Source organism: Rhincodon typus, unplaced genomic scaffold (genome assembly GCF_021869965.1).
Source record: "Rhincodon typus isolate 14 unplaced genomic scaffold, sRhiTyp1.1 hic_rhity00000079, whole genome shotgun sequence".
NCBI classification, from domain to species: domain Eukaryota; kingdom Metazoa; phylum Chordata; class Chondrichthyes; order Orectolobiformes; family Rhincodontidae; genus Rhincodon; species Rhincodon typus.
This window is the reverse complement of record NW_025965717.1, coordinates 145,678-162,994: the sequence shown is the minus strand read 5'-3', so window position 1 is coordinate 162,994 and position 17,317 is coordinate 145,678. Positions and strand designations below refer to the sequence as shown.

Genomic DNA, 17,317 nt, shown 5'->3' with positions numbered 1-17,317 from the left:
TGAAAGGAAGTTCTGTCAGAACTTAGTGATACTGGGAGATTCATTATGATGTGGGCAGGAAATGGAATGAATAGAGTTGTGCTGCTGGATGTTGCTTTGGGATTTATCAGAAGACTGAAGGAAAGGACCTTTGATGGTCACTTGATGTTATAACATAGCAAAACAGTGGGTATGGAGCCCATTGGAAACTGAGAGTAGCTTTGGACTATGCTGCCTGTAGTGACTGTAGTTCTGCAAATGGTATGCTGTAGCTTAAGTGCAGTTGAATTTGAGTGTGTTAAAATGTTAAATGTTAACAAGGATGTTGTCTTTAGTGCATTTGTAGCCTACAAAATAATTCTTAGTGGATTTTGTTTTTTGTATATTTATTCAGTAAAAGTCTTAAACTATGCAATCATGCTGTGTGATCCCAGGCATCAGTCACTGGGAATTCAGAGCTTTTTTTTTAAAGTAAGGTCTCCATGAAGATCTTAAGCACCTGAGGAGTCGCAAACCGTACTGAACGCTGTGCAATCTTTGATGAATGTCCTCATTTCTAACATTATGTTGGAGAGAAAATCATTAATGAAATAGATGGAGATGGATGGTCTTAGAAAATCACGGAGAGGAGTTCCTGAATTGATATTCTGGAACTGAGATTAGCCCACAACATTGACAGCTTTTTTTCCCTTTGGGCTACATAATGATTCAGCCAGGGGAGAGTTTTTCTTAATTCCCATGGCCTTCATCTTGAATTGATGACCTTAGATCGATCAATCAGTTTTGCTTATGTCTAAACTAATAAAAGATGCTTTGCTGCTTTGGCTCTAATTATTCCACTGGTTTATTAGTGCTTCTTCAGTTCATTAGTTTACAGAAGTGACCATTATGAATACGTAGTATAATTGTTACTGTTTCTCTTTTCAAGATCACATTCTGGACTCTTGCGTTTATTATTTCGAATCCATTTGTTTATAAGACTGTTATGAAGGAACTATGTTCTGTCGTTGGTGACCAAGGTAATTGTTTTAAAAACTTTTACTAGTGGATAAAAATATTTTGGTTATCACTGATTCAAAGATATAATGAATAGAAGTCCGTATGTTTTCCAAAAATGCTATCCTAATTACAGATTTTCCAGCAATTTTCCACAACACACATCAAATACGTTGCTCTGGTATTTGTATGAACAAATGAAATAGGAGCAGAAGTAGACCGTTCAGACCCTCAAGCCTGCTCCATCATTCAGCAAGGTCATGGCTGATCTGTTTGTGTTTTATGTTCCATATTCCCACCTATCTCGGTAACTCTTGATTCCCCTGCCCAACAAGAATCTATCTACTTCTGTCTTAGAATTTTTCATGGCCACATCACTGCCATCTTCTAAGGCAGAGAGTTCCATAATCTCTCAGCCCTCTGAGTTATACAGTTTCATCTCATCTCTGTCCTGATAAGGCAACCCCTAATTTTAAAACTGTGCCACTAGTTTTGAATTCGTCCACAAGAGGAAGCAGCCTTTCCACATCCACTTTGGCAAAATCATTCAGGATATTGTACATTTCAATTAGGTCAGCCCTCACTCTCCTAAAGTCCAGTGGAAACAAGCCCAGGCCTGTCCAACCTCTCCTCATAAGACAATGCGCTTACTTGAATCTAATAAACCTCCTCTGAACAACCTCCAATGTGTTTACATCTTTCTTTAAATAAGGAATGCAAATCTGCACATGGTATTCGAAATGTAGTCTCATCAATGCCGTGTATAATTGAAGTATACCATCCTTATGTTTGTATTCAATTCCTCTCACAGTAAAAGATAACATCCCATTAGCCTTCTTGGTTACATGCTGTACCTTCATGCTAACTTGCACCAGATGCAGGTACAGTTACAACATTTAAAAGACATTTGGACAGGTACATGACTAGGATAGGTTTGGAGGGATATGGGCCAAACACAGGCAAGAGGGATTAGGTTAGTTTAGGAAACTTGGTCAGTATGGGCAAGTTGGACCAAAGGGTCTTTTTCTGTGCTGTATGGCTCTCTGACACCGAAATTCCTCTGCACCTCAAAATTCTGCAGTAGTACTGTTTTTAAATAATATTCTTTCTATCAGCCTTTCTGCCAAAATGAACAATTTCACATTTTCCCATATTATACTCTATCTGCCAGCTTTTTGCCCAATCACTCAGTCTATCTATATCTGATTGCAATTGGTTTCATCTACAAATTTACCTACCATACCTTTGCTCCCCTCGTCTAAGTCATTGATGTAAATTGTAAAAAATTGAGGGCCCAGCACAGACTCCTGTGCAACTCCATTTGTCAATAAGATGAACAGCCATTTTTACATACTCTGTTTTCTGCCAGCCAGCTAATCTTACTATAAGACTGTAAAACCAAAGGTAGAAATGAAAGTTCCTTCTTAAGCTACCAGCCAGTTGCATTACAATGTGAAACCAAAAACTAGGCTCACTACCAGATTTAAGTGAATTTATATAAATACCAACTCAGAAAAGCTTATGGTGCAGTGTGCTGTATGAACAAGGGCTCAGGATGGCAACTGAATCTTCTATTCATGCTAATTTGTCACACCCTACACCATGAGCTTTGATTTTGTCCTTTGATGTGGCACCTTATCAAGTGCCTTCACTTGCCTTCACTAACACTGATTTAGAGTCATAGAGCTGCAACGCACAGGATCAGATGCTTCGGCCCAATTTGTCCATACTTACTAGATATCCTAAATTAATCTAGTCCCATTTGCCAGCATTTGGCCCATATCCTTCTAAACCCTTCCTTTTCATTAGTATCCATCCAAATGCCTCGTAATTGTACCAGCCTGCATCACTTTCCCTGGCAGCTCATTCCATCCACATACTACCATCTGTGTGAAAATTTGCCCCATAGGTCCCTTTTAAATCTTTTCTCTCTCACCTTAAACCTATGCTGTCTAGTTTTAGACTTCCCTACCATGGGAAAAAGACCTTGGCTATTCACCCTATCCATGCCCCACACAATTTTATAGACTTCTATAAGATCATCCCTGAGCCTCCAATGCTCCAGGGAAAATAGCTTCGGCCTATTCAGCCTGTCCCTGTAGCTCACCTCCGACCCCAGCAACATCCTTGTTAATCTTTTCTGCATCCTTTCAAGTTTCACAACATCTTTCCTATAGCAGGCAGACCAAAATTGAATACAGTATTGCAAAAGTGCCGTAACAATGTCGTGTGCAGCTGCAACATGACGTCGCAACTCCTGTAGTCAATGCACTGTCTTTACTTCTGTGTGGGGGGAAATGTGTCAAGTGAAGGTAACTACAGATGTTATACCACTGTGCTGCCCACCTCTGCTGGGTCTGTCCTGATGAGATGGTAATGGTGGTGTCTGGGACATTGCCTGTGAGGTATGATTCTGTGAGTATGACTGTTGCTTGACGGGTCTGTGAGACAGGTCTTCCAGTTTTGGCACTAGCCCCCAGATGCTAGTAAGGAGGCCGTTGCAGGGTCAACAGGGCTGTTTTTGCCATTATCATTCTGGTGCCTATGTCGATGTCAGTGGCATCGTGCAAATTATTGTGAAGAATATATGCACACAGCCTTAAGCTAAATAAAAATGTTTAGGGAAGGAGGGAATTCCTTGGTGGTTTTGAATCTTATAAAAGGAACATGTGCATTCCGTTCTGCCAGCTCTAATTCATTGAAAGAGAAATCCAATTAAGCTTCACAACCAGGTGAAGAGGAGTCAATGGTCTAGTGGTATTATCACTAGACCATTAATCCAGAAACTCATCTAATGTTCTGGGGACCTGGATTCAAATCCTGCCATGGCAAATAGGGAAATTTGAATTCGATAAAAAAAAATCTGGTTTTAATAATCTCCTGATGACCATGAAACCGTTGTTGATTCCTGGAAAATTCATCTTATTCACTAATGCCCTTTATGGAAGGAAATCTGCCATCCTCACCTGGCCTGGCCTATATGTGACTCCAGACCCATAGCAATGTGGTTGACTCTCAACGGACTTCTGAAATAGCCTAGCAGGCCACTCAGTTGCATCAATCAAGTCTCAAGAAAGGAATGAAACCAGATGGACCTCTCAGTATCAACTTAGAAACCAGAAAAGACAAGCAGAAACAACCCTGTCAACCTGCAAAGTCCTCCTTACTAACATCTGAGTGTCAGTGCCGAAATTAGGGGCACTGTCTCACAGACTAGTCATGCAACAACCTTATATAACCTATTCTTGAATAGGTGGTGGAAGCAGAGCGCTTGAATATTTTTTAGGCAGAGGTATACAGATTGTTATTATAAAAGGGAATGAAAGGTTATCAAGGGGTAGACAGGAATGTGAATTTGAGGTTACAAACAGATTAGTCAAGATCTTATTGAAAGATGGATCAAGCTAAAGGGGCTGAATGGCCTACTCCTGCTCTGCATTCGTACGTTCATAAGAAAACACTATCTCAACTCAAATTTCAGTCCATAGCCAGAGCTTTTCAGCAGTGGATGTGTTCACATATCTTGGCAGTACACTGTCTAGAGCTTCCTATATTGATGAAGAGACAAGTGTAAGAATTACCAAAGTGCTCAGTGGTTGAGATGGCGTAGCAGTAATGTCACTTGACATGTAATCCAGGGTCCTAGGCTAGTTTTCTGGAAACCTGGGTTCAATTCCTATCATGGCAGCTGGTGGAATTTAAATTCAGTTAATAAAGTAGTCTCAGTAATGGTGACAATTAATCTATAATTGATTATTGTAAAACCCCATCTGCTTCACTAATGTACCTTATGGAAGGAAATCTGCCATCCTTACACTGGCTTACATATGACTGCAGATCCACAGCCATGTGGTTGACTCTCAGTTGCTTTCTGAAATTGCCCAGGTAGCCACTCAGTTCAAAGACAATTAGGAATGGGCAACAAATGCAGGTGTTGCCAGCAATGCCCACATCCCATGAAAGCATGAAGAAAGAAAGTGGCAGCTCACCCTTCAGCCAACGGAAAAGAGAAGAATATTTGAGGACTAGGATCTACAACTCAAAACTAAGGTTGCAAGTGTTTTACTGGATAGGTGGTGGATTTTGCATCTTTGCAAAATCTTTCATATCCAATAGCAAGAAACTTGGAACACAGTAGGGTATGTTCCAAGCCAAGATGCCCAGCATTGAGGTAATAATCACACAAAATCAGGACAGGACATATTATTTGTATGTCAACTATTCTATTCAGAACTCAGTTATGACGGGAGATTCCCAGGAGGTTAGCAGAAGTGATTTAGGGATATCCTCAATTCATCCCTGAAGTGATTAATAAACTCTTGACAGGGTCTGGCTTATCATCAACCAAAATGGAGAAGGCTTATTTGGGAAGGCACCAAACACATTGAGAGCCCTCATTGGGAATAAACAGAGGCAAAGTCAAGATGTTGGAGGGGGCACCCCAAACCTCAAACCAACCCATCAAACATAACCACTTGCGCATATGGCAAACACTGCGGATCACAAATTGGACTCATCATCCATCTCAGAGTCCACTGAATTGGAGTAAAAACAAGTTATCCTCAATCCCAAGAGATGCCCTAAGAAGAAGAGGAAGCACCTTCAGCTGACATTGTACATCAGGCTGGGGAGAAAAAGGAGTGAGTCTGCCCACCAAACTGAAAGTCTATAGAGCAATGGTTGTGTCCATTCTGTTCTACATGGTTTAGACTGTGCACCCACATCATGTTAGGAAACTGAATCACTTTCACATGAGTTCAGTTCAGAAACTTTGGAAGATCAAATAACAGTACCTGGCATTTTGTCCTGAGGTTACCTTGGAGCTACCTGAACTGATACGCTCAGGTAAGACAGTCACAACTGAGTTGGACTGATTATGTAGCAAGAATACCTGACAATTGTGTCAAAGTGAACCTTCTAAGGACAATTTGAGTTTGGGGTGCACAGTCATGATGGTCAAAGGATGTGCTGCCACAACACTCAAGGTTTCATTTGGGAGTTTGGGATCAACTTTGAGACCTAGAAGAAACTCAGCGAGATCACAGCATCTGGTGAATCCAGACAAAAATAAAGGTGTGACTTCCTTTGAAAGCAGGAAGGTAGCAGAAGCAGAGACAAAATGCAAAGAGAGGAATTCTCAAGCCAGTAACCTGTCTAAAAGTCAGTTGTAAGTGGTATCCTGTGTTATTTGTAATCTTCTGAGTGAAGATTAGCCATAATAGTCACCACAATGTATCAGAATCCTACCAAACACTCCAGATGATGAACATGGCCATCTTTGCCTTGAAGGACAACAATAAATCAATTAAATACACAATTGAAACCAAGATTGAAAGATATTAATATTTTATAAAATGATTAATCAGGAATCATTTTTAATTGCTTGACAGCTTTAATTGTAACAGATGTGTAACACAAGTCTCAAATGTAACAAATATTTTGATTGAGTACAAAACAGCTGCCTCGCAGCGCCAGGGACCAAGATTTAATTCCATTCTCGGGCGACTGCTTGTGTAGAGTTTGCACATTCTCCCCGTGTTGTGTGGGTTTTCTCCAGGTACTCTGGTTTCCTCCCACTGTCCAAAGATGTGCAGGTTAGGTGGATTAGCCCTGTCAAATGTGAGGTTATGGGGATAGGGTAGGTCTGGGTAAGATGCTGTTCAGAGGGTTGGAGCAGACTCGATGGGCTGAATGGCCTCTTTCTGCACTGCAGGCATTCTATGATTACACTTTAACATTACCTGGCGTAAAAAGTAAGGCTGTATGGTTACTAGGAGGACATGTCCCTGCTCGTCCTGATTATGTAAATTGTTGCTTGTTTCAAACATGATACAATAATTGGGGCTGCAGCTTTGCACAATTAATTTGTATTATGAAATTAGACATTTATATCTACACAGAAATTCAAGTGTTCAAAACATTGAGCAGCATAAGAGTAACATGATTCATGTACTTTCCATCAATTATCACATTAGTTTGCACTGTTCAATTGGATAGATTTTACAAACTAGTGACTCTTTTGAACCCCTGCCTCCCTTCCCATCCCGATAATGTGACAGGCACTTCCATCAATATGCACTTGGATGACTTTCAAAGTTCCAGTGAAAATATTTGCGATGTTACTGCTGGATTCAGAAGACTAGGTAATAAAAAAAGTCTAGTCGCTGCATTCATTCTCCCTATGTCTTTTTTCAATTTCCCTAGGTGATAAAAAGATCAGACTGGAGGAAAGTGATCTACAGAAGCTTCCATACTTAAAATGTTGCATTTTAGAGGCAATTCGTTTGCGAGCTCCAGGGGTTATATCTAGAAAAGTGATGCAACCTTTAAAAATTAAAGTGAGTTACCTATGTTAATGGTGCTTTCATCTAGGGAATGCAAAGGGAGATACAAATCGTGGGCTATACCGGGAACAAGCACGGAAAGTTTTGTAAGTGTTACAAGATCGAACACTACCAGGTAATGGTTGGGGTACAGTGCAGTCATCAATCCTACTATACATAGGTTAAGGGCCTGTTTGATTAACAATGAAAGAGGATGAACCACTAGTGAGTCTGAGTGAGAAAAGGCTCTTGTTTTAATGAGATGTAGTTTATTCCATGATAGCAACGAAGACAAGTTACATTTGTCTAGTTAAACGTAGTACTTCTAGGACTATCAGGAGCCAAAAATTTTGGGTTAGATTCATCTTCTGCTGCAACTGAGACTATATGACATATGTTAGAGCAAAATGCAGTCTCCAATATTAACTCTTTCTCGACCATTCCCTTGTACAACAAAAAGAACAACAATTCCCAATGTAGTTTAATAACTGAAACCAATGTTATAGAGTCAAAAATGTGTTTGTAGATTTTGCAAGCTTGGAATCCTATTAAGGTATTAAGTCATTAAAGGAGCAACAGGAACAAAAAAGGGATTACTCACAAGGAAAAATCTATTGAAAACAAATGCAATGAAGGGAAAACACAAGATAAGGATTAGGCATTCCTAAAAGCAGTACAATTCAGATTTTACAAAACTCTTTTTCTTGCTTTACAGTTATTCGTAACCATCATTGTGGAATATAGAAGCTTTTTTGATTTTTTTTAGTATCAGAAGCGAGATGAATATCTTATTAGAGATGATTTGGTGGTTATTGGATATTGTAGACTGAGACTTATGAGGTAATCCAGTGGATGTGATGATCTGTGTGGTTTAGGGATTGAGAAACGTTTGGAAGATGGCAGGACAGTATAAGATTATGGATTGATGTGAAAATTACACAATATATCACCTTTTCTTCAGGAGTTTAAACACATGGGATAGATTTCATGATAAAGAAATTGTATATGATCTGTGGGAGAAACGTTTTTTCTTGGCTAAATGGCATTTTTGCATGCAATGCTTTCTTGTTTCTTACCTGAAAATAAAGATCTTATGACAAATATCAAGATAAATAAATATTACATAAAACAAACAAAATGTTAAGTTTGGTCAGTATCTGATCTGGCTAGATTTAGCCCTGATGTTTTCAATCACTCTTCAACATGCAAATTGGAATACAAATAAATGAATTGGAGTAGGAAAGGGCTACATAACCTTCTCAAACATGTGTACCTTTGAGATTTTTCTAAGGTAGACTTAAGATCAGCTTTAGTTAAGTGCCTGGAATAAGAAACAGCGTACCCTGTCTCATGATTATTGTAAAATTCCTGGAATTTACCCCGTATCTCCTCAAGATTTCACCCTCCAAGTATTGTTTAAAAATTTATAAGATGAACATTTATTATTAACAACAAGGAAATTCTCTAGGAGTGGTAATTGCATTCACAGTAAAATGTATAATATTTAAACTTTTTAATTGGGAAAAAGTAATGGAAGAAATGAAGAATATCTTATACAGATAATATTCATGTAGAAAATCCTGTTTCTTCTTACTGTCTTTCCATAGGAATGAGTTTGGTTTTATCTAATTTGATACCATTGAGATTTGAATTAGTGCAACTGTCTTCTACTTCTGAGTTTAATAAACAAGTAAATTACAGGTACGCCTTTTTGCTGGTTACCATGACTAGATTGTAATGTCATAACTAGCATTCAAACCTCAAAAATAATTGGCCATTGCAAATTTAACTTGATAAATCACTCAGTTGAGAATGGTCAAAATTAGCTTCAAGCTCCCTTCAAGCCCATAGTTCAAAACTAAAGTCTGAATGACCTCACAACAACATTCAGCTTTAATATGAATTTGTCTGTCTATTAACTGCAGCTGGCTTTAAACTCCTTTGGTCTGATTTTAATGGAGTTGGAAGTCATTTGGATATTTCCTGAGCAGTGTGAGACATGGGAGACCTCCGTTAGCCTGCATCATCTGTAAGTGCCCCAATACAGTACTAACCAAAACTGATGGGAAGCTGGAGGCTGTCACCAAGACTGCAAGTACTATCCCTGGCACCGAGATAAATTGTCAGGTGGCCTGGCGTCAACTAAGCAGAGAAAGGCCTGGGAAGGGAAGGCCTGTACTTTCTTTGTTGAATGCAAATTAGCAGGAGAACTCTTCTGGCTGCACAAGTTTGTTGTATATATTAAACTACCGCTTTTTCGGGTTTCTCGCCCCAGCACTTGGTTCCAAATAGTTGGCCTAAGGGGTAAGCCACAATGGCTTCAGATAAAATTGAACCTGAAAGGAGACTTGGCTGCCTGCCTATTTTCTAAAGGGTTAAAGGCACCCTCTTATGCCTGTTACTGAACTTCAAAGAAAACTAGACAACCATTTTGTCTTAAAAGTCTTTCCAAATGTTCGTTATTTATGGCAATCATATAAGACAGGTGAGAAAATCCATCAGCAATTCAAAAGAAATACTGCTGAAATATCCTCGATGTAACCAATGCAGTGGAAATCAGAAATATTACATATGTTGAATGTCCTAAAACTAAACTGTGCAGGATTTACCCTAATGATTCAGTGAACTCATACAATGAGAAGCTGCTTAGCAAAGACTAAGGAAATCTCAATGTGTTTTCCCATTTTTGTTTAAACAGTGATTTCAACGCATGAGGATATGTTGGTCTCACTATCCTTGAGTTATTAATGGGAGAGTTGGTCAGAAATCCTGCTGTTAATGACCACCTAATGAATCCTTGTGGAACTAAGCCAGAATAGAATTTGAACAGGAAATATATCAGGCTGAGCCATAGAAATTTAACATCTGAATAAGAATCCTCACACTACTTAATGGTCAGTTTGACAAGATACTGAATGATGGCTAGCACCAATGAATTATTATCCAGCACTATGTTCTTCTTTGGAACCTGGTTAAATACCTTAAGGAGAGGAAAGGAAAAAAATCAAAACTACACAGTTTTTAAAAAAAAAACACATCTGTAAACAATACAGGAATTATTTAATAGTAATATTTTCTTACTCTAGAATTACATTGTTCCTTCGGGTCACATGCTCATGTTGTCCATTTACTGGGCACACCGGAATCCCAAAAATTTTCCTGATCCTGAAAAGTTTCTTCCCGTGAGTATATTTGAGTAAAAGCTTTTACTACTGTTTATCTTTGGATTATATGTAGGAGAAATGCTCCCCAGTATCTCATGTCTACACAGCAAATACAATTTTGAATCCTTTCAAATGATAGTAACTAAAACAGGAAAGATTCTTTGACGGCAACAAAAAGAATTGTAATTTGATGCGAGACTAATGAACAGAAATAAGGAATGAGGGTAAAATATGATATAAATTTCTGTGTTACTCTATGAAAACTTCTTTGTTATTTAACATGTTGTTTTATGTCATCTTCCAATAAAGTCTGTCAAAGTGAGGAGGATGTTTGCAATGGGGCAAGTAGCAAGAACCTGTATGTGGAGTTCTTTGGTGTGGAGAGGTTGTGGCCTGTCGTTATCACACTGTTATGGCTGACCAGGATGTCTCCCACTCTAACCACCTGGCAGAGGTTTACTGGAGCGATTTGTACATTGTTAATCAAACTGTTTGGCCTCATTGCGCCCATCAAGTCCTGGCAGAGACGCTACCACTGCACCACAATACCCCCCTCTATTCCTAAACCTAACACCTGAAGAAGGAGCGAGGGTCCGAAAGCTTATGTTTTCAAATAAACCTGTTGGACAATAACCTGGTGTGTGTTTTCTGACCTTGTCCACCGCAGTCGTAACACCAGAACCTCCACATTGTTCCTAAACTGAGATAACGTTGCTTGGGAATGTAGTGGAAAAATGTGATGTTTAAAGCAGGGTCAGAGATGTTGAGGCATGGCACTAATTAACATAGAGATAACAAGGTGTAGAGCTGGATGAACACAGCAGGCCAAGCAGCATCAGAGGAGCAGGAAAGCTGACGTTTCGAGCCTAGACCCTTCTTCAGAAAATCAATTTTCAATCAGTGTTCATCCAGCTCTACACCTTGTTATCTCAGATTCTCCAGTTCCTACTGTCTCTGCACTAATTAACGTACAGCATTTGCTTTTTTTTTATTTCCCATGTTTCATCATTCTGTATTTACCTGTTGCATTATCTCCTCTCTGAATTGTTGTCAGAAGTTAGATTATTACTCTGCCATACCTTGTATCTTCTGCATTAACCTCTTAGTTTTACCAGTATGAGTACTCTCAGTGTCCTGGTAATTTTTGTAATCTCCTCCCAGAGTAGTTTCCAACAAGTTCAAATGAGATTTGTCTCCTTTTGTTATTTTACTACTCAACTATATTGATTGTGTATTGTGCCATCATTTATTTCCACAGCAATGATGCAGAAAAATATTGTCTTCCTACAGGAACGATGGAAGAAGGCAGATATAGAAAAACCTGTCTTCTTGGATGGCTTCCTGGCTTTTGGAGGAGGTAGATATCAGTGTCCAGGAAGGTAGGGAACTGCCTCATTATCATCTGTTTTTCAGATTTTGCTATGTTATATTTAATATTTTAGTCAATGCATCTCCAAATGAAACTGATGCACTAATTCTGCAGAGTATTAGGATAGAATGGTTGGTTAGGACACGGTGAAAAGTTGTCCCTGACTTATTTAATATAATCTATTATATGTAGTTTAAGTTTCGAGAAGAAAGTAACTTTAATATTGTTTGAACGATGCACTTCAAGTAAAAGTCTGCTTTGTCACACCAAAGTGACACTTCCATTAGAGATACTTTAGAAGATATTTGAGTAATACTGAAACATAAATAGCTGTAGGTTTTGAATATGAAGATAACCTTGTATTGTGTAGAAAAGTGTTCACCCAGACCTGCACTAAACAGTCCACATTAACTTAGCACCTCAAAAATGTTGCACCCCAAGGGTTCCCTTATACATTACAAGAATCTTGAAGGTTCATTCATATTTCCTGGAACCAACCCACAGCCTCCTGGGAATAACTTTCTTTGATCTTTCCTCAGAATTCCAGCTATTTGCTGATGTATGGAAATTCTTCCCTTAAATTTTGGCTAACTTATCCTCAAAAATACTTCTCAAAATCTTATGACTATGGACTTCTCAGGTCAAATTTAGACTTGCAGAATTTTTGCTTAAGCATTGAAACATCAGGAATACCCTGGTTCCTAATGGCCCACTGTGCTCCCACAGCTTCTATACAGTTGCTGGTGCTGCAGCTGATGCTTAGTTTCTGGCAGATGTTTTATTTCTTCCTGTTCAAGGTGATTGATCCAGCTGACCATATTTCCAAACGCAAAGTTTCCTCTGCCACAAGATTCTGTGAGAACCACTGTAGATTTATTTCTATAAATTTGAGCTCTGCAAATATTTTCAGTTGTTTTCCTTCCCACATGAATTACAATCTGAATTTGAGCCTCACCCACATATGCACAGTGAATGGTAAAGTTCGTATTTTCTCTGCTTAAGAAGCAGGCTTGACTAACGTGATTTCCCTTGGCTCTCTCTACCCAGTGAGCTGCAGAATCAAAGCTGTAATAACTTTTGTGAGAAACACCTAGCTAAATTTTAAAAATTAAATTATCTAAACCCCACAACCTGACTCTATGAAAATGCACGTTTGGGATATCCTCAGATATGTAAACTAATTATTTTACCTTTAAATACAATGTTTGATTCTGTAACTGGTAATAATTCTAATAGAAATTCCAGAAAAAGTGTTGAAAAAACCTATCTTTAAGCTTCTTCTATGGAAGTAACAGTTTAGAGCCTGGCTCATCTGAAAGTCCAGAAATAGGTCATCCATTGTTCAGTATTTACATTTCTTTGACATCAAAAGATAAATGTAGGCTAGCTTTTAATTGTAATTAATTCCAACCTTGTTTGAAATCTATTTACATCAAGATTACTTATCAATTTATCAAACAGATGCCCCAGTTATCTACAGTTAAACTTTAATTCCTAGAACTAATATAATCTAAAATATATGAATTATAAACTAGATATTCAGAACAGCCTTACACTGGAATATTTGAGAATGTTAACTTGCTTGAACAGTACACATTTCTTACCATCAAACTTGAGGCAGCATACTGCCCCTGGCATTTATTTGTGTTTCATTGTGTTTCACTCCCTGTCTCTCTTATATCAGGTTGGAAACTGAAGGCAATGTAATTGTGGTTCAGGTTTAATCATCATGAAACACCAACAAATCTGAACTCAGTAGCTAGGGGACATAAGAATCAAACTAAAACAAGATATTTTCTAATCAATCTGTTCAGAGATGTAATTACACACTGCTAGAGCGGATTGGATTTGATCCCTGGTGTCCTGGCTTAGGGGTAGGGACATTATCACTTTGCCATAAGAGCCCTCAAAACGAAACAACCAGGCTAGCAAATATTAAGGACATGTGAAATCAATTAATCAAACATAAGATGCCAGAAGAATATACCAAAGGAAAAGCTGTTCCAAAAAAAAATCAGTTAAGGTTTTGTAAATTTGGTTTGAGCCTCCATCTTATTTTTTTTATGAATCCAACAAACATGACTAACAACCCCCATTTCTGAAGAAGGGTCCCGATCCGAAACGTCAACTTTCCTGCTCCTCTGATGCTGCCTGGCCAGCTGTGTTCCTCCAGCTCCACACTGTGTTGTAGCATGAAATAAGGGTTTGACAGGCATTTGGGGCTGTGGCTGGATTTGTATGAACACAAGCCATGCTGCACCCTTGACATATGCATTTCCTCCCTCAACCCATCACCGCTGACTCGCATGTATTGATGTTCTGAAGTATTCAATGGAGAGTGCAAGAGAGCATGGGAGGAGCAGCACCAGGCACACCTGAAAATGAGATGTCGACCTGGTGGAGCTACCAAACAGGACTACTTGCACATCAAACAGCACAAGCAGCAATTGATAGACAGAGCTGAGTGATCCCACAACCAACAGATCAAATCTAAGCTCTGCAGTCCTACCACACCCAGTTATCAATGTCCTAGGCCCAAACATCTTCAGCTGCTTCATCAATGACCTTCCCTGCATGATAAGGTCAGAAGTGGGGATGTTGGCAGATGATTGTACAACGTTCAGCATCACGTGCGACTCCTCAGATACTGAAGCAATCCATGTTCAAATGCCACAAGATCTGGACAATATCTAGGCTTGGGCTGACAAGTGGCATAACAGACGTGCCACACAAATGCCAGGCTATGACCATTACCAATAAGAGACAATCTAACCATAACCCCTTGACATTCAGTGGTGTTAACATCATTGAATCCCCAACTATCAACATCCTGGGGGTTATCATTGACCAGAAACTCAACTGGACTAACCACATAAACAGTGGCCACAACAGCAGGTCAGAGGCTAGGAATACTGCGGCAAGTAACTACCTGCTGACTCCCCAAAGTCTGTCCAAGTCAGGTACAAGTCCAGGTACAAGTCAGGAGTGTGATAAAATACTCCTCACTTGCCTGGATGGGTGGAGCTCCAACAACACTGAAGAAGCTTGACAACATCCAGGACAAAGCAGCCGTCTTGATTGGCACTACATCCACAAACATCCACTCCCTCCATCACTGATGCTCAGCAGTAGCAGTATGCACTATCTACAAGTTGCATTGCAGAAATTCACCAAATATCCTAAACAGCACCGTCGAAAGCTATAACACTTTCATCTAGAAGGACAAGAGCAACGGTTACATGGGAACATCACCACCTGCAAGATACCCTCCAAGTCACTCACGATCCTGACTTGGAAATATATCGCTATTCCTTCACTGTTGCTGGGTCAATATCCTGGAATTCCCTCCTTAAGGGCATTGTGGGTCAACCCACAGCAGGTGGACTGCAGCGGTTCAAGAAGGCAGCTCACCATCACCTTCTCAAGGGCAACGAGGGACGGGCAATAAATGCTGGCCAGCCAGCAACGCCACATCCCACAAATGAATAAAAACAGTCATTTAACTCAACATTAATTTTTTTCTCCATAAATGCTGCCATAACTTGCTGAGTGTTGTCAGCATTTTCATTTTATGTACCAATGTTGAATGAATTGGTACTGCGATCTCCTGTTGTCCTGCATAACTGTTTCCCTTTGGATTTTAGTTCTTTTCCAATGATTTGAAGCATTTGCCTTAAAGACTTGATATCTTATTTGTGCAAGTCAATGTAAGCTTCAGTAGAGATTGAAGAAACTTTGTGAATTATAAATGGCATAACGAGCAAAGGTGATGCGAGTTGTATGACGTCCATGAAGTTTTTCTAACCATGAGCTGCAGTAATAAAAACAGTGTTTACTAGCTCAAAACTCTTTAGAAAAGATGGGAAATGCAAATAAAGCTGCACATTCTTGTTGGCCAAATATATAATTGATATTTCTAGTGTAATTATGGTGTTTTGGGTCTGACTTCTTCATCAAACAGCTGTTTTGTTTCCTTCCAGATGGTTTGCACTGCTAGAAATTCAAATGTTTGCTGCTCTTATACTCCACAAATATGAGTTTACTTTATTGGATCCTGTTCCAAAAGAGGTAAAAACATTGTAAATGCCATGCAAAAATGAGAATGAATGTGTTCACCTTTTTTTGATAGAAGTGGGTATGATTGATTTTGAAAGAAGAGGGGTTGATGATAATCACATTTTAAAATTTGCTGTTCCACTGCTGGCAATTGCAGACCAATTCAGAGAGTTGAAATTGAAGTAGAAGAAAAATTCGTAGTTTCAAAAGGCAACATCTGAAACATTTTCCATTCTTGCATGTGGACCATCTTCATGTGCATGGTCCATGAAATATATGGTTTCAGTTTTTGAAAATTCACAACCGTCTTCAAAATCAGACCAGAGCAGTCATTGTTCTAGTTCAGCACTGATTGGTTTCCTCACTGGAAAAGCTAAAGGATGTGGGAAATGGAAAAAATGTCTGGTTAATTATGGTCTTCTGGATGTGTCAACCTATGCAAGAATCTGTACTTTGCTTCTAACCATGAATACCTGATCTGAATGCATAATGTTAATCCAGTAAAATTAAAACTCCACCAGACTGCTCAGTTATTAACAAAATTAGTTTGATTCTGCATTATCTGACGTTTTGAAAATTAAGAACAGCCATTCTGGAAATGCTGGTACAACATCAGGTAACAACACATTAGGGGAAAAAAAACACCAACACATTAGTTGGAACCCTAGTTTATGTTGCATTTCTAATCTTATTATATCAGTTGTGGCTTGTATTAGTTATGCTTTTGAGGCAGCTTTGAAAAGTATACCCACAGAAACTGTTGCATGTTAAGTTTGTTATTGAAATGTGAGCACAGATTTTTCTTGCTGTCTTTTTCAGAGTCAACTTCATTTGGTAGGAACCCAACAGCCAGCAGCTCCCTGCAGAGTTGAATATAAATACAGATGACCAATATTTACTGCAAACACAGCTGTGCACTGCATGACCAGTGTACTCAAAAGTAGTTTTGATAACATGTTAAAATAAAGTTTTTCTTTAAAATAATGATGTGTACCTGTATTGTGTTCTGTAGAATTATGTATGTTTGACAACATAAATATTAATAAATAATCATGTGCTCATAGAATCAAAGAGTCATATAGCATGGAAATAGACCCTTCAGTCCAATCAGTCCATGCTGAACATAATCCCAAACTAAACTAGCCCCACCTGCCTGCTCCTGGCCCATATCCCTCCAAACCTTTCCAATTCACGTAATTATCCAAGTGTCCCTTAAAAGTTGTAATTGTACCACAACTACCACTTCCACAGGAGATTCATTCAACGTGTGAACTACCTGTGTTTAAAAAAAAAAATTGCCTCTCATGTCTGTTTTAAATCTCTTTCCTCTCACCTTAAAAATGTGTCCCCTCGTCTTGAAATCCCCCATCCAAGGGAAAAGACAACTACCACTAACTCTATCTATACCTCTTGTTATTTTATAAATTTCC

The 17,317-nt window shown here is 38.9% G+C and overlaps 1 protein-coding gene across 1 annotated transcript; it reads left to right on the top strand.

Moving 5' to 3' along the window:
* Positions 1–907: 907 nt before the first annotated feature.
* LOC109919742 (24-hydroxycholesterol 7-alpha-hydroxylase-like) lies at positions 908–16,871 on the top strand (the record flags this gene model as incomplete). The annotated part of the gene is made up of 6 exons (XM_048621168.1): positions 908–998; positions 7,180–7,313; positions 10,385–10,480; positions 11,753–11,841; positions 15,812–15,899; positions 16,707–16,871. Coding segments are annotated over 6 exons (567 nt in total), but the record flags the coding sequence as incomplete, so codon positions are not given.
* Positions 16,872–17,317: the final 446 nt, after the last annotated feature.